The 18,522-nt window shown below is 42.2% G+C and overlaps 1 protein-coding gene across 6 annotated transcripts in view; it reads left to right on the top strand.

The window, feature by feature from the left end:
- COL19A1 (collagen type XIX alpha 1 chain) overlaps positions 1 to 18,522 on the top strand; it is a 358,502-nt gene that overhangs the window by 78,696 nt on the left and 261,284 nt on the right. For all 6 annotated transcript variants that reach the window (XR_009762166.1, XM_061623076.1, XM_061623078.1 and 3 more), the window contains one exon: positions 17,831 to 17,954. Coding sequence is in view for 5 of the 6 variants with exons in the window: in XM_061623076.1 (XP_061479060.1) it covers positions 17,831 to 17,954 (124 nt within the window). In the remaining variant the exon portion in view is untranslated. The remainder of the gene's footprint in view (positions 1 to 17,830; positions 17,955 to 18,522) is intronic.

Raw genomic sequence — 18,522 nt, forward strand, 5'->3', positions numbered from 1 at the left:
GAGATGAATTATTTAATAATTTTAAAAAAAGTTTTCAGGATGGCTGAAGCAGACTGAGCAAGACCAAGCTACTTTCATTCCTGGCTCCACCTTGCCCCCTGGGAAGACCAACTGCTGATTGCTCTTCCTGAGTTCCCAGCTCCTTTACCCCTTTTGGTAGATAGCTCCAGCCTTGGTATGGTGGTGGTAGCAGCAATAGCAGAAGGAGAGTGCAAACATGGTGGCCCACATGTACTGAGTGGCAGGGGCGTGTGTGTGTGTGTAGGGGAGGGGGGCCTTTTGGCCTTCTTGCAATCCCTTCCCACAACCCACCAGACTCCTGCAGTGCAAATGACACAGAAAGAGGCATGCAGCAGCAGCAATGGCACACTCTTCCCAGTGCATTTTCCTGTAGTCCCACATAGGCCGTTACCTGGCCAAGGGGAAAATGGTTGTGATTGGGGATGGGTTAGGGAGACAAAAGAAGGGGAGGTTACTCCTCAACCCTTTGCCTCAGAAAGAGAGGGAGAGAACGAGGCGGTGGTTGAGGAGAATTCCATCCTTGTGCCCACCATCTACTTCCCTCTTCTCCCTCTCACGGGACACCCTCCCTTCGGTGTAAGGGGACAGGAGGGGGAAGTGAGGGAAAGAAGAGGAGTGGGACCATGTGTGTTTGTGTTGAGGTCTTACTGCCATCACAGGTCGTTCCGAGAAAGGAAGCACCTAGAATGGACACGCAGCCCATTTTACTCCAACCCTCCCTCCCCCTCCCTGCCATCAGGTCCCGAGTGCCTACCCTCCCATGTGGCTGCTCCTCTTCACTCTTCTAGCTGCTCTTACTTGCTGCCTTCTTTTGATCCACCAAACCTCTCCCCTATCCACGACATGCCTTTCCTCCCTCAAACCCTGCCCCTCCCTTTGCATGACTTCTCTCTCTTTTTTCTCTCTCTGCCCACTTGCACTCACCTGCCCCCACCCCCGGTGCCCAAGTTTGCTTCTCTTCTGATTTTGCCTATAAGCTTCTGTGAATGATGTATTTAAATGTATTATATATTTATTGGGCTTTAATTTCCTGCCAGGCGGATTTCTCTTTCTTTTCTGCTTGTGTTTCTTCGCCTCCATGCAAATTGTGGTGATGGCCAGAGTAGCAGCAGCAGGAGAAGCAACAATTAACATGTGGGGGTCATGAAACTTTTTGAGGTTACAGACGGGGTCCCATATTCATCAAGGTTGGGAACCTCTGCCGTAGATGGTAGCAGCTAACAATTATTTGGGCTATTCTGTTGTGGATTTAATTCTAGTGAAAGTGGGACACTTAGATACCTACCTAAATTGGTTTTCCTAATAGTCCTCACAAGGTGCTAGGACCCCATGGTACATCACCACCTGCTTCAAGTATTATGGGGCGGGGGGGAGAGAGAGAGACAGAGGAGATTTCTCTCTCCATACCATGCACAGCTTTATACACTTCTGTCATGTCACCTTTTTTCCTAAACTAAAAAGGCCCAAATGTTGCAACCTTTCCTCTTGAGAGAGTTCTTCTAGCCCAGTGATAATTGTGTTTGCCCATTTCTGAACCTTTTCCAGGTCTACAATATCCTTTTTGAGCAATGGTGACCAGAACTGTACAAGTTATCCATCACAATCCCAGGCTTTCTTTCCTGGTCAGTCCCCACTAGTTTAGTCCCCACAAGCATGTTAGACATCACTTTACCCTTGCTTATATTGAATTGCATTTGCCATTTTAATGCCCATTTGCTAAGTTTGAAAAGAGCCTTTTGGAGCTCCAATACCTTTTTGTTTTACCACTCTGAACAATTTGGTATCATCAGCAGTGAAGTTTGCCACTTCACTGCTCACCCCAACTCCATTTCATTCATTAACAAGTTAAAAAGCACAGGTCCCAATACCAATACCTTCTTATATCCCTCCATTGTGAAAATTGCCCATTTATTCCTAAATATAATCTAAATACATGTATTATATCCCATTAATTTCTGCCCAAATTAACTTCCTGTCTGTTACCCCAGGATAGCAAGGCTTGAGCTTGGATGAGTGCTGTTGCTTCAGCAATGCATCTGCTCAGGGTGGGAACATTTGTAGGAGTTAGAGGCTCTATGCCTTCCTGGCTCTCAGCCAGGCCCTGATCCAGGCAAGTGCTTCTATGCACATCCCCATTCTCCCGAAGATCCTCACAATCAGCTAGCTGTACACTTTGACAGTGATCTTGAATCTCCTGCCCACCTCATTCCTGCCCAACTCACTGTGGCCATGGGGGTGGGGGTGGAAGGGTATGAAAGCTGACCAGGAGAGCTGACTAGTTAGCTGATGTGGGAACCTCCAGTCTTCTGGGAGTGAATGTCCTGCATGAGTTTCAGACAGTCACCCTCTAACTCAACAGGGACAGAGCTAGTGTGCTTGTCCCTACTGCATGCGTGTGTGTGCAAATGCACGTGCATGCACTCGCACACACTCAAGTGTTTCATTAACACATTTAGAGAATATTTGAAGAAGCCTTATTTTGTTTTATGATAGTGGTAAAAATCCAGCTACCCACTCAGGGTTTTGTTGGTGTGTAATAGTGGTAGCTGTTGAGAAGCAGATGCAGGATGCAGCCCCCCCATCAGCCACTGGAATACAACAGCCAGCAATGGTTTATGGGTGAAAATAGACCACAACTTTATTGGATTATAGCAAGTAAATGGGGCTGGCATGGTAGTAGGGAAAGGATCCGCTTTCATTCCAACAGAAATGAAAGGAATGTTTGTCTCCCAGCTAGTAGTTGGGGTGCCACCCATGGGTTTTGGCCAGCATTAGACTCCAGTGTGGCACAAGCCAATGCACTTGGGATCCCACTGAGCAGCCAGTGGGAGTGGGTGGTTGCTGGATGAGGCCCCTCCTGAGCTAGGGGCATGACCCATACATACCCTACCAGATCCCTTGTGCCCCCCCCCTTATGGTTGATCCTGCCTGATGCCATTTCTGCCTTAAGCTGTGATGGAAACAATGTATGCCTAACAATTGACAGAGCAATTACTGAGGGAGGGGTGAAAAACCTACTGAACAAAAAAAAAATCCTATTTGGCCCTGTCAACCAGTGGCCTTCTTAAGAAAAGCTCAGAGATTTCACTACAACAAAGGGAGGGCAGGTGGGGAAGCTAGCATGCAAAGAAAGAGGCTAGCCACAGCAGGGCTAGTCCCAGCCTGGCCCCTTCTGTGAGCTCTTGCGGGATTGCCCAAGACTACAGGTGGTCCTGTGAGAGCTTGAATGTGAGCAGGAGGATGATCCTCCACCTGTTGCTATCTGGGTCTGTGTGCTACCCCACAGTGACACAACGGCTTATAGTGCAGGGCTAGGATTTATGCAAGTTTGTATGCATAAAATGTTAAAATTAAACTATTAATTTCTTGTTGAATGCTAGGTTATTCTGAACAGGAAGAGTGGGATTAGCATTTTATAGGCTTGCTTTTTCAAAGGGAAATAATTTATTGTGTGTATGTGTGTGATGAGCAGATAGAATACACAAGTTGTTCTGCAGTGGTGATGTAAAGTTTGAATCAAAATGTTATAATTCACAATAATATTTCCTGGTTTTTGTTTTTAAAAAACCTACTCATCGTGTTGTATTTTTTATTTTTAGTATTTTTAACTTTTTTTAGTTAATTTTTAGCTTAATTTTAACTGTAGAGTTGGAGGATCATAAAATCTAAGTTTTCTGGTCAAACAGAACATACGATTTAATATTTCACAAATACTGCATATGTAAGTATAGTTTATTAGCAGAGCTTGGAAAAGTTACTTTTTTGAACTACAACTCCCATCAGCCCCAGCCAACATGGCCACTGGATTGGGCTGATGGGAGCTGTAGTTCAAAAAAGTAACTTTTCCAAGCTCTGTTTATTAGTATGTGTGTCTTACTATGAGTTCATAGTCATGGTCTTCATCATATTCATCTGTCCCTGGTGCATCTGACATGCTAATGTATTTTTTGGCATTGTTTCTTGCACCCACACCTCTGGGTAAATGCTTGAGCAATTAAGGAGGAGTATAGTTGATTGTGATCCCGGAGGATAATGATACCACACTACTGCATAACTGCCTTCGTCATCCCTCTGTCCACACATGGGGATCGAAAATACAGACCAAAACCAGTGTCACATAATGTGTTCTTGAAATGTGTAGTCCTAGAGTCTGATTAATTGGAGGTAGTTTCTCCACTGCAGCATATTTCCTTATAAACAAATGCCAGTGGAGTTTGGAAGGCTTTCTGCATAGCGTGTTACATTAAATTCTGCATAGTGTGTTACATTAAATTCCGCATACAAATATCTCCAGAGCCTTAGATGTTTCATCACAGGAGACTCCTGCTTCATGGCATAAAATCTGAAACTCATGATGGATCTGTGGCTCAGAGGGCAGGTACATAACCAGTTGAATTAGCTGATTGTATCAGCACCAGTAACTGTGTGAAGACTAAGAAGAGCCTTGACTCTCCTCAGGTAGTATCTGATACATGGACTGAATTGGGATGCTGTGCTTTGAGAAGCTCTTTGAGGAGCAGATCCTGATTCTTGTTTGAATTGGCATTCAGATATCCTGTGTTGGCAAAGACCTACAGGTGGCTCTTGTTAATTGCTTGCTGCTCTTTTGTTGTTCTTCTCTAGGGTGCTTGTTTGTTGACTGAACTTTTTTCCACATTGTAAGTGCTGTGTCTAATGTGTTGCTGGCAACAATGTCAGCAAGAAGGGTTCTTCTTTTGGGTCCTCAGAGCTTTGGCTCTCCATGAGTAATGTGCCTCTGTTTGTTGAATCCTCTCTCCAAACGCAAAAGTCTAAGATTTCAGAGTCTTGGTTGAAGGTGGCATTAAATACATCATCACCCACCCTAGGAGGACAGAGGTTGTTCATGCCAACCTCACGACTACTGATCATCAAATTATTTGTAACGTGACAGTGATGGTAGGTGTCAGCTGGAAGAAGAAATGTCTTGCCATAAATGCCAAACATCTCTCACTTCACTCTCAGGAAATGTAACTTGGATCATCTTTCTCTTCCTGGAAGACATTCAGCAAGCTAGAGGCCTCATTGACACTTGTAAATACGGAAGTTAATCACAAACTCTAATTTGGTCTCATTCAGTGTGGAAGAATGAGTGTTCATAAGTTTTAAAAATAGCAGCTTTTTTCCATCAGTGCTTTTTAAAGCAAAACCCAAAAGGTAAATAAAGATTGCCTTACTAAATTTGATATGGGTACCTCTTACTACTGTTTCTCAAAAATAGCACTGCAACCAAGTCTGCTATATAGTTCAATAATTACTATATTCAGTTCATTGATAGCTAGATATAAAACTCTACAACTGCAACTATAGTTCAATAATTACTATGTTCAGTTTATTGATAGCTAGGTATGAAAGCATAAAACACTTTGGAAAGCTAGGAGAAAGAGTTGTAGGACTGGAAAGGGCCAGACAGTCAACATAGTTCAATATACTGTCCTTAAGCAGGGTCCTCCACAGATTCACTTGCATAATTCATGTCACAGTGTGCACTGTGCGTAAGAGGGGGTCCTTTCTGTGCCACCAGATATGGCAACCAGTTGAACCCACCTACTGGTTGCCATGTTTGCAAAAGCATTCAAAGACATATTGCCATTACTCCCATATACCTTCCTGACTTTAACTCTGTCTTCCTCCGATACTCTGCTTTTCATTATGCACTTTTGAGGACAGTGACTCAGAACCAGAGCTTGGAAAAGTTACTTTTTTGAACTACAGCTCCCATCAGCCCAATCCAGTGGCCATGCTGGCTGGGGCTGATGGGAGTTGTAGTTCAAAAAAGTAACTTTTCCAAGCTCTGCACAGAACTATATCATGCCACCAATCTTACTTTTACAATTTTCATTTTGTGTTCTTCTGAGAAACCCAAACACAAACTTTGTTTCTTCATTTCATTTTTTTCCTGCTTGAGGGTAATATATAGGTCAGTTGTTGTGCTCACACTGGCAACCTCCATAATGAAAAGTGTGGTGCACTGAAGCTTGAGGCAAATAATCAGCTCTTTCTTATTGGTACCTGTAACAAACTCTGATTCTCTAGGCACTGAGCACAGAATGACAAATCTAATCATACACCTAAAAAGTATGTGAATCGGCTCTTTTAAGTACCCGTGACACTGTGATGCAAGCTCAGCACTTACTATTGTAGTTTGAAATTTGATACATATTTGTTCTAAAAGAGCATGGCTGCTCTAAATTCTTTTGGGAATGTGAGCCTTTAGAAAAATATATTGCCTCACCCCATTCTTTCAGTGTTGCAAAACAGAAATAGCATGAGGTGTTGGTAATAAAAACGTTTGTACTTCCCTTGGTTGTGATAAATTCATGGAGTGGTATTCAATGCCAGTCCTACATCACCTCCAAGTGTTTCACGTGCATTTTCTAGTTTTAAACCCTACAACCACCCTGTTTGGGAAGTCAGCATTTTTATTCCTAATATTGCAGTTGTGGGATGGTGGTGGTGGTTTCTGAGGCTGAAAGAGAGTGGCTTGCCAAAGGCCTTCTACCAAGTTCTGACCACAGGCAAGATTTGAACTGGGGGCTTCCTGATTTGTAGCTCAGTCTCTAGCCACCATGATACACCAGCACAAATTATCAGAGACTTTGAATCATCATAGCAAGGTATGAGGCATCTGTGTTGAGGGAGAGTACACAGCTGATTACCAGATGTTGGGGGCAGGCAACAGAGGAAGTTTATCACCACCTTGCCTTGCTTGTCAAGTTACGAGGGATGTCTCATCAGCTACTGTTGGAAACAGCATGCCATGCTGTGGACATCCTTATGTTCTTATGCCCCATCAATGGATGAATGTCTGTATCTGATGGAAATCACATCAGAACTGATTCCTGTGCCAAGTTTCCCCTGCACATTATAATGAGGAGAGCCAGACCATGCACTTCCATTCCAAACATATTTACTTGGAAGTGTGTATTTTACTGGAACCTACCATACTTAGGTCATGGCCTAAAGTAGGGGTGGGATATCCTTTTTCAGCCGAAGGGCCACTTTCCTGATGGGCAGCCTTCCAGGGGCCACATGCCAGTGGTGAGGAGGGCCAGAGGCAAATGTGGGCAGAGCAACAAATGTGAATTTTGTTTGTATAGTAGACTAGTTTCTGCACACACTTGTGCACCCCTCTCTAGCTTTCTTCCAAGCATGCAAGGAGGGTGCAAAGTAGGGGTGGCAAGGGGTGTGGCCTCTGGGGAAGGGGTGGGCTGTAGAGTGTTCCAAGAGCCAGATAAAGGGGGCCCAGAGAGGCGCATTTAGCCCCCAGGCCTGAGGTTCCTCATCCCTGGCCTAAAGGAATATAAAAAGTGTTTGTCTTAAAATGTTATGTGTGTATTTAAGGATTTGTATCCCACCCTTCCAACACTTTTTGTAGGGTGGCTTACACAGACAACAACAACAACAACAACATGTTATGGGCAATAGTTTGCCAATGCCAGCTAGATATTTCTGTGATGCTTTAGCCCTACAGGATTAAACCATTGACTTGCCTTTTTCTCTTCTTTTTGTCTTTACTGTACTTTCTTCTCCTCTTCAGACTCTGTTTTCCTTCTCAGTTTTAGCTGGCTGGCTCTGTTCGTCTGTCAATGGTAGCAGTGGCCCTGGACACCATTGCCTTGGTTCCTGTTGTTCAACATTGATAAACCGAGGTTTTCCAAAACAGCCACTGCTCTTTTTACTTGTGTGAAACAAACTAAGCTGATAGTGTGTTTGGGGCATTATTTTGGCACCGAAACAGGGATTTTTCACTCCCTTTTTAAAAATGAAGCTGGAGAAAGCAGTTCTTTTCCTCCCATCCTGATGTTCATGACCAAATCTATGAGATGGCTCTCCGAATCAACAGACCTGAGGGAATAAATTGATTTGTTGATCTATCACATTAAAAAAAAACCCAATCATAAAGGAGAGTCAATATTTTTTTTCCTGTTCATTGCTAATTACTTGATTGAAGAGCAGGTCAGTGTAAAATTCTGTTTATAACCTGAAAGTATTATGCCATCATGTAGCATAGCATCTGTATGCCAAAGACTTAATCAGTGTAGGTAATCTGTTTGGTCTCTAAGGAGGGAATGTGTGCCAAGGCAAAAGTAAATTTTCAGCCAATTAATTGGTGTCCAGTAAAGCAATAGTCATTTATGATTGTCTCGGAGGATATGCTTTGTATTTCATTTTCCAAGCCAGATGGTGCATGCTACAGTAGTACCAGTTAGGGCATGGTTAATTGGAAAATTGGCATGCATGCATGCTTGAGAATGATTAGCTAATTTATATTAAAAAAATCATAGCCATCAATTATCTCTATGTATCTCCATTGTTTTTATACATAAATATTTCCATGCAATGTATCATCCTTTGCCTTCTAGGGTAGTACCAAAAGCAAAGCAAGGTGTACCATTAGAGAGGTACCTGTGGTCAGAACAGGAAGTATATTTTAGAAAGAACAAATGTGATTTGTCAATTATTTTTGTGAGTTGCCATTAGCTTGTGGAGAAGCAGGAAGCAAATTTTTAAATCAACCAATCCAGAAGCTGAAGTCAGTGAACAATGCCATGTGTTGCAATGGAATATTTTAAATTCTTCAGGTTCTTCCCCAGTTTTACTTGGGAGTGGGGGGAGCTTTAAATATAACAATCAGACTCTGAGCATGAAAAGAAAGTATCTTCTTTGAGTCTCACCCAGAGAAACTTCTATAGTTCAACGTTAGTCTACCCCATCTGCTAACCCTTTAGAGATAAGTGAAAAGATCAAAGATCTCATTGAAAATAATGGTTTGATAAGGAAACATGCACAATGATGAAGCCCCAGATTAAAATTTTCTATATAAATTGCCTACATACTTATTTATTTGTAACTGATCCCTTGTTAGAATGAAACAAGGAAAGACCAGCATCAGCAGTAGGGGAAGGTCCAGTTGTGATAGGCTTTCATCTGGCACTGTGAAGAGACATTAAAGGAACAGAATAAATGGGAGGTCTGGCCAGTTCCTTAGTGATATACCCCTTATCACCACCACCACCACCACCACCACCACCCCACACACTTACCCAGCCATTAGGAGCACAAGAAGCTTGTCTGATATTGAACTAGGCAACCACTTGTTTTGTATTTTTCTAAATGTTCCTTGTTTTTTATTGTTGTTCTGTGTGACTGTGGTAGGGTTCCTTAATGTGATGTATATTCAGCTTGAATTTATGTTTACCTCATTAACTGTTTTTCCTGCTTGATTTCTGTCTATCCTGGCAGATTTCTGTCTGTCTATACTAATCAAGATTTTTGTGAAAGTTTGTTCAGTGATTCCTGGATAAATACTTCCTCCTTATGAGGTATTAGAAGTTAGAATGCCACAGCAGAAAGAAAACGATCTTTTACAGAACGTTGTTTATGTTATAAGGTATGTACTGGCCCACTCATGCTTTGATTTACTTTCTGCTATGTCAAACCTGTACAATTTGTGACCTGTGAAGCCAAATGCCACCCATCAGCTATGTGTGGCCATCCAGAAGAAGCTCTATAAACTTCCTGGCTTTGCTGTTTACCTCGCACTGAGACAAATTACGGAGAATAAGGCTATCAAGGGTTACTAGCCATGATACCTCCACCGTTGGAGGTAATATGCCTATAAATACTAGTTGCTGGGGATCACAGGTGGGAAGAGTGCTCTTGCACTCAGGTCCTGCCTGTAGGCTTCCCATGGGCATCTGGCTGGCCAGTGTGAGAACAGGATGATGGATTAGATAGGCTCTACTTACGTTTTTAGGAAAATGGAGTGTTGTCCAGCACCTGGCAGACAACAATACATGGCTACAGCCTGCCTGGTGGGTCACATTTAATGCTGGTCTGCAGCTGCTCGGTTAATCTTTCACATTCCCACCCATGTATGAGTCCTCTGCAAGCTGAATTAAAGCAGCAGCATCAGTCAGTAATAGCAGCAAAAAGGATAGTCTCTTGAGGTCTGGATGTCTGCTTTTCTTCTGGCTCTCACGATACTGATTCTCGGATGGGTTGGGGAAAATGGCATTATAGCACTTTCAAAATTCTTATGTATGATGTGTGGTGACAATGATTGAACGGAAGCAACTTCTTGCAGCAACAGGACTAACAGTATTAGCATCCTAAATAACAAGCAAGGGGTTTTTAGAACCATGAGGCAGTAGAAGTCAGGCGAAGCAGCTCATACGGGAAGGGGTAGTCTTTACCTTCCATAGTTTTTTGAAGGGTTTTTTTTTCAATGTTTCTTAATAAAACCCATATATATATACTAATACTTGCCCTCCCCAGAGGAAAAAAAAACATTGTAGAGGCTGAACAGCTGCTACTGTAGTCCCTGTAGGTGAAACAGGTATTTCCCAGCTACTACATAAGGCAGCTTGTGTGGCAGCTTTCCCTGAAGTCGAATCCAGGAAGACACACCACAGCACCTCTTTTGAGTTTTGCACTGACTGGTTCGAGCAGAGCAGTGGCTACATCCATCCACAGAGCCAACTCTGTGAAAGCATAGGGAAAGGGTAGTGTCCTGCTCTCCTTCTACCCAACCCCTGTAAAACTTATTTTCAGCAGCTCCCCACTTGCGTATAAAATTGGTAAGCTATACATAGACAAAGCCTATAATAGGCTATCTGTTTAGTTTTCTACTAAACAGCAGAAAGAAATACTAAAAACAGTTCTTATGGCATTAATAAATACAAATTTACAGATCCCAGTGTACAAAATTATAATCTTATATGACAGGCATAAATCATGCATGCAAACCACACATCAAAGATGTGAAATGGGATTCAAATGCAATAATATGAAGGTTTTTAAAAGTTGGAAAATAGAGTGGGGGTGCCAAAAATGTTCTTTTTGGGGGGCTCAATGTGGTCTAGAGCTGGTCCTGTATACAGAAAATGCTGTCAGTTTTTATTTTTTTAAAAAAATGAAAGTTCATATTTATACAAAAACAAAAAATAAAACAAACTTAAATAACACAAACTATTTTCAAACCAAAAATTAGAAAAGGAACTTGAATGACCAATATCAGAGAGCAATGAGGAAACATCCAACCATTTCCAAAAGTAAGGTCTCAATATGTCTAATACAGTATTTCTTGTCAAACATTTTCAAATGTTTTTTACCCTGTCCCAATACTATTAAAAAATGCCTCCACTGTTGGAAAAGTGTTGATGGTCTATTCTCCTGTAGCCATTTAAAATGAGTTGACTTAACTGTCATTTGCAAGACTTTCTCAGCTACTCTCTAGTGTTGATAAGCTTTGCATATTTTCTCCCCCAACTTCAGACAATCATAGCATGTGCAATCGGATTTTATATTTTTCCTAACTGGAATTTGGTTCCATTTGCATAAAAAAACTATTTCTTAAAATCAATTAGAATTTAGAGGTTTTGACAATGGTCAAAAAGGAGATAGTATTTGTAACATTGGGTTGTTCAGATTATCAGCCCGAACCATGTCTGTTGTTGTTACATGCCTTCAAGTCGATTACAACTTATGGCGACCCTATGAATCAGTGACCTCCAATGGCATATCTTATAAACCACCCTGTTCAGATCTTGTAAGTTCAGGTCTGGCTTCCTTTATGGAATCAGTCCATCTCTTGTTTGGCCTTCCTCTTTTTCTACTCCCTGCTGTTTTTCCCAGCATTATTGTCTGTTCTAGTGAATCACATCTTCTCATTATATGTCCAAAGTATGATAACCTCAGTTTCATCATTTTAGCTTCTAGTGATAGTTCTGGTTTAATTTGTTCTAACACCCAACAATTTGTCTTTTTCACAGTTCATGGTATGCGCAAAGCTCACCTCCATTTCAAATGAGTTCATTTTTCTCTTATCCACTTTTTTCACTGTCCAACTTTCACATCCATACATTGAGATTGGGAATATCATGGTCTGAATGATCCTGACTTTAGTGTTCAGTGATACATATTTGCATTTGAGAACCTTTGCTAGTTCTCTCATAGCTGCCCTCCCAGTCCTAGCCTTATTTCTTGACTATTGTCTCCCTTTTGGTTAATGACTGTGCCAAGGTATTGATAATCCTTGACAAGTTCAATGTCCTCGTTGTCAACTTTAAAATTACATAAATCTTCTGTTGTCGTTACTTTAGTCTCCTTGACATTCAGCTGTAGTCCTGTTTTTGTGCTTTCCTCTTTAACTTTCATCAGTATTCTTTTCAAATCATTACTGGTTTCTGCTAAGAGTATGGTACTGTATGCATATCTTAAATTATTGATATTTCTCCCTCCAATTTTCACACCTCCTTCATCGTGGTCCAATCCCACTTTCAGTATATGTTCTGCGTATAGATTAAACAAAGAGGGTTATAAAATACACCCCTGTCTTACACTCTTTCCAATGGGGAACCAATTGGTTTCTCCATATTCTGTCCTTACAGTAGCCTCCTGTCCAGAGTATAGGTTGCGCATTAGGACAATCAGATGCTGTGGCACCCTCATTTCTTTTAAAGCATTCCATAGCTTTTCATGATCTGCACAGTCAAAGGCTTTGCTGTAATCTATAAAGCAGAGGGTGATTTCCTTCTGAAATTCCTTGCTCCATTCCATTATCTAACGTATGTTTGCGATATGATCTCTGGTACCTCTTCCCTTTCTAAATCCATCTTGGACATGCGGCATTTCTCACTCCATATATGGTAAGAGACTTTGTTGTAGAATCTTGAGCATTACTTTACTTGCATGGGATAGTTTGATAATTACTGCATTTCCTGGGATCCCCTTGCTTTGGAATTGGGATATATATTGAGTACTTCCAGTCTGTGGGCTGCTGTTTAATTTTCTATATTTGTTGACAAAGTTTTGTCAAAATGTGGACAGATTCAGTTTCAGTAGCTTTTAGCAACACTATATCAAGATTATGATTGCAGCCTACTACTGTTTCCCTTTCCTATCTACCAATTGTATGTTTGAGCAACATGAGAGGAAATGTTTACTGCTAAACCACACCCTCTTGTTTGTCTGAATTAATCCCGTGATAATATTATGTAGTTTGTTGGTTACCAAGATATGTGAAAAAAGTGGTCAGAGGTAACTTTTTGGATGTTTTATCATCACCTTATTTTGTAAATAATTTGCTAGAAAACGTGTGCCTGTCTTGATTTTTAAAAAGCTACATTTCTTTCTAGATTGAATTCAAAGATCATTTGGGGTGAAATTCACCCCTGGGCAGAAGGCCAGTGAAAGACCCGTATATCAAACAGCACTTAAGCAGTGCGTAGCTCTTGTGCTGCAGTACTGGGCTGAACATTAAATGCCGGATCATAAATGTGCTGTGCGTATGGGCAGCTTGCTCAGATATTTGGCCAGTGAAAGATAAGAGCCCCTCTCTGCAGGGTGTGGTGAAGGAGCAATAGACAGGAACTGCTGCGAGCAGATATGACTGAGTATGTGAGCTTCCTGTTTTTGGCCCTCAGTGAACATTTCACAAGCCCTCCTCTAAACTGAGAGGGGAAAGAAGCAGCTTCATACATCATTTTGGCGCTCCTGGAATAGCCCTCTCTTTATGCAAATAGCCTTGGGTACATTCAAAGCCTTTAGATAATTAGAGGATGACACAGAATGAATCTCTGCTTACATAGCAGTTATTCAGTACCATAAGGCTATAGCCCTATTCAAGTGTTCATTCATATACACATGGAGTGAGGTGATCTAGATTACATCTCTTGGCCTTCTCACATTTGCACAGAGCCTTTGCTTGCAAATGCATTTAGGCTCCCTCTGCATGTAATCTGGATCCTTCAATTTTTTTCAGGGTAATGGCTCACATGTACAGGAATCAACAAACCTTTACTTGAGGGCTTAGTGCAAATGCAACCTTCAAGCTTGTGGAATTCAGCAGACACAATCCTAATTATCCCTCTCTATGCATTCACTTGCATCCAAATGAAGAGCTGGGCGAGGCTTGTATGTAAATGAATCAGTAGATGCGGATAACAGTGTTTCTGGTATTTTTCCTTTAGATGGTGGTAGAGAGGAGAAAATAGGCCTACACATCACTTTCCTGGCAGGTCTCTCCTCTGTGGCTAAACTGAGTAGTTTTGGAGAAAAAATGAATGGGATTAATAGAATAGCATTGGCATTAAAAACTGAGAATGGGAGGGACATAATGAGAAACCAATTTCTCACCCTAGTCATTGGAAACAGCCCCTTCAGCCTCAGTCTGCAGAAGGAGTTCTGTATTCATGCTGTGTGAGGCTTCTGAAAGCAGCTCTCTGCCCTCCAGGCTGCTGCCACACACCCATAACAAGCAGCCGTGGTCAAGTAAGAACATGCCAATATGTGCAGCATGGATGGAGCAGTGTTGTCTAGCTGTGAGGTCTATGACCGTATATTAATAAACAAACAGCTGTGAGGGATGTAGAGGAGGGCAAGTAGCAACATTTATTTATTTATTTATTTATTTATTTATTTATTAGATTTATTAGTCGCCCATCTGGCTGGTTGTCCAGCCACTCTGGGCGATGCACAGAATAAAAACATGCAAATACATTAAAATATTAAAATTTCAACAATATAAAAAACCTAACCCACCCCAAAAGCCTGTCTGAAGAGCCAGGTCTTCAAGGCCCGGCAGAAGCTCATCGTAGCGGGAGCGTGATGGAGATCATTTGGGAGGGAATTCCACAGAGTGGGAGCCACAATAGAAAAATCCCTCTCCCTAGTCCTCACCAGTCTAGCCTTTATACTGGTGGGATACAGAGGAGGCCTTTTGAGGCTGATCTTGTTTCACGGCATCCTTGATGAGGCTGGAGGCGCTCTTTCAGATAAACTGGGCCAAGATTGTATAGGGTTCTAAAGGTCAAAACCAACACCTTGAATTGGGCCCGGAAAATAACCGGCAACCAGTGCAACTCCTTCAGCACTAGAGTGATGTGATCTCGCCGGCAGCTGCCTTTGATCAGACAAACTGCTGCATTCTGTACCAGTTGCAAGGGTAACCCCACATAGAGCACATTACAGTAGTCTAGGCGAGAGGAGACGAGGGCATATACCACTGATGGGAGCAGATGGTTGGGAAGGTAGGGGTGCAGCCTCCATATCAGATGGAGTTGATACAGTGCCGCCCGGCTCACAGCCGAGACCTGAGCCTCCATGGACAGTTGGGAGTTGAGAATGACCTCCAGGCTGCGGACCTGGTCTTTCAGGGGCAATTGTACCCCATTGAGGACTAGGTCAACATCCCCCAACCCTCCCTTGTCTCCCACGAACAGTACCTCGGTTTTGTCAGGGTTCAGCTTCAGCTTATTCCTTCCCATCCAGCCACTCACTGACTCCAGGCACTTGGACAGGGTTTCTACAGCCAACCTCAGTGAAGATTTAAATGAGAGGTAGAGCTGTGTGTCATCTGCATACTGGTGACACTGGAGCCCAAATCCTCTGATGATAGCCCCCAGCGGCTTTATATAGATTTGAACAGCATCGGGGAGAGGATAGAACCCTGTGGCACCCCACAAGTGAGAGGCCAAGGATCCGAAACCTTGTCCCCCAATGCCACTCTCTGGTACCTACCAGAGAGGAAGGAACGGAACCACTGCAATACAGTGCCCCTTATACCTAACCTCTCCAGATGGCCCAGAAGGATACCGTTGTCAACGGTATCAAAAGCCGCTGAGAGATCAAGGAGGACAAAGAAGGTGCATTCGCCCCTATCCAGCACCCTCCTCATATCATCCACCAAGGCAATCAAGGCCGTTTCAGTCCCATGTCCAGGCCTGAAGTCTGATTGAAGTGGATCCAGATAATCCACTTCCTCCAAGTGCGCTTGCAACTGCTTCGCCACCACCCGCTCAACCGCCTTGCCCAGGAATGGCAGATTTGAGACTGGGCGAAAGTTGTTCAAATCTTGGGGATTCAAGGAGGGCTTCTTTAGAATCGCTTTTGTTACTGCCTCCTTGAGGGCTGATGGTATTACTCCCTCTTCCAGGGAATATTCTGACTTGAAATAAAGTGTGTTGTGTTTTCTCCCCAAATTATTGTTTTGGTGGGGTGGGGTGGATGGGGATGTTCAAAATGGCTTTGCCATGAATGTTGCAGGTGGGTTTCTATAGCACCAGTCATGGTAATGGCTTCATTTTCAATTTTCTGTACCCCTTATCAGGCCGTATTGTCATTTAGAAACATTTCAAATTGTTTGTATTGTCTTTGCTACCTACCAGTTTGCACATGACATTAAACTGTTAAAAAGTACTTTGTGCATAAGGATGGTTGAATCTGTCAATTTCAGTTTCTCTCAGTTTCTCATTTTCTGATCTTAAATTCAGCTCTCCACATTTCTGTATCAGTTTAATTTTTTAATTAAAAAAGTCTTCATGAAAATACTTTGGTATTTTAGTGCAAATGTTTATTTATTTATTTGATTTATATCCCGCCCTTCCTCCCAGTAGGAGCCCAGGGCGGCAATGTTTCCTAATGTACAAATTTTATATGAAGTTTTCCCTAATATACTCATTTTTATAAAGCAGTTTTCCCTAATCTAATACATTTATATTTTTTCACTAATATATGTATTTAATGCACACTTTACCATAGTATATGCATTTTTATACACATTACATGGCTAGAGAACTGCATTGCAAAATTCAGAGAAGTGCAGATTTCAAAGGATAGCTGTGTTTTGGTTCTCATATTGTTTCGGAAAATGCTGATTAAGGTTCACCTTTAAATATGAACTGAATCAAATTTCTCCCATCCCTATTTGCAGGTTAGCCATGAAACAGTTTAAAGGGAAACTGTAACCAGAACATGACCCTGGAGGGTGCTGGCTTGCAAAGAGGCTTTCCTGCAGGAAAGCCTTTTGCAAAACAACACTGAACAGGATAAACTGACCCCATACTTGAGAGGGGGATCCTCCCTGCCATATGTTTAATCAGGGTTGTGTTTTTTTACTCTAATTAAATATGAGCCCCACTGTGGTTCTTATTTGGGGTGGGTGGTCCCTAGGACAACCCAAAGCGGGTCAGTCTGATGTCCCCCCCTCTGGATTGGAGCCATGGGGTGGATGGGGGGAGTCTGTGCATTGCCCTAATGGGAATTGGAATCCATCAGTATCTGAAGGGCCACAAGTTCCCCATCTCTGATCTAAACAATGTCTCAAGAAGGCAATTCAAAGCACACTTGTGAGGGAGAAACCTCCATTAAACTCAGTGTAACTTCTGAGAGGTTCTGAGTATGCATGCATAGGGTAGACGATTTGGTGGTGGTGGTGGCAGTAGTGCGATATGGTATTTGCATAATTCAGTCTAAATTTGCAGCAGCAGCACCACAAAGCAGGTTTGTTCTGATGTAAAGCAGGGGCGGCTAACCTGTGGCCCTCCAGAAGAACTACAGTTCCCACCTGACCAATGGCCATGCTAGCTGGGGCCATTCGAAGTTGGGCCCTGCAATATCTGGAAGGTCACAGGCATAGCTTTCATGAAGGAAGAGTGTGTTTTTAATTTAGAATTTCATCAGGTCAGCAAATGGGCTAGGAGTTGCTTTATTCTTTCTGATTGTTGTTACTTGCCCTGGGCAATAAAAGGTGTAAGAATGTTTTATAAATGATAATGAAATATATAAAAATATGTTGGAATTCTAATTTATGTTTGCAGTGGGATTTACTGTGCATTCAACCTAGATGTTTGACAGAAATCAAATTATGATATCACTGGATTCAAGAGATGGGACAGTTGCAAGAATATCCACCATGACATAACTGGGAGTGGTGTATTTTAACTCATGTATTTTAATATTTTTCAATTAATTATCATTAAACTAATGAGAACATTTCCCCCCATAGGAAAGTGTTTCCAAATGGGATTCCAGAGGAATATTTTTTAACAGCCACATTCCGTGTTAGGCGAAACAGCAAAAGAGACCGGTGGTATTTGTTGCAAATTTTAGATCAGCACAACATGCCACAGGTTAGAACAAACTGTCTTTTCCTATATAGTTTGTTTTTGTTCACTTGTTGTGTCCCCTGTCCCCTCCCCCAATAGCATGATCGATATAGCTTTGTGGAAAAGGAGATATTTCCCCTTGGGATTCAGTATATTCAAGATGTTTTTGCTGTTATGACTAATTATAGAATCAGTAACAATTCTGTAATACAGCACTGGCATGGTAGGTGTGTAAGTTACCACACAGGATTGCTATGAAGCTAAAACACTCCTTTGAGTTCCTTGGGGTTATGGTGAGATAGAGATGTAAGAAATGAAAAGTAAATTAAACAAGAAAGGGTTTAGAACTGATGCTTTATGACAAAGTTGCATGGGAGAATATTTAATGTCAAAGGGGGGGTTCCAGACAGAAGGCACATCTGGTTGTTCAAGGGGAGGTACCTGTCTCTCCCAGCAGTAGCCCCCCCCCACTATATCCAATGCCGTTTTGGAGAGTCCCCGATTCTCTGGAATGGCGTTGTATATGTGCATGTGTGCGTGCGCGCGCAACAGACTGCAACAAGAAGGAGGAAACAAGAATGTCCCATTGTCC

The sequence above is a fragment of the Rhineura floridana genome, chromosome 4, assembly GCF_030035675.1.
Source record: "Rhineura floridana isolate rRhiFlo1 chromosome 4, rRhiFlo1.hap2, whole genome shotgun sequence".
In the NCBI taxonomy this organism is placed as follows: domain Eukaryota; kingdom Metazoa; phylum Chordata; class Lepidosauria; order Squamata; family Rhineuridae; genus Rhineura; species Rhineura floridana.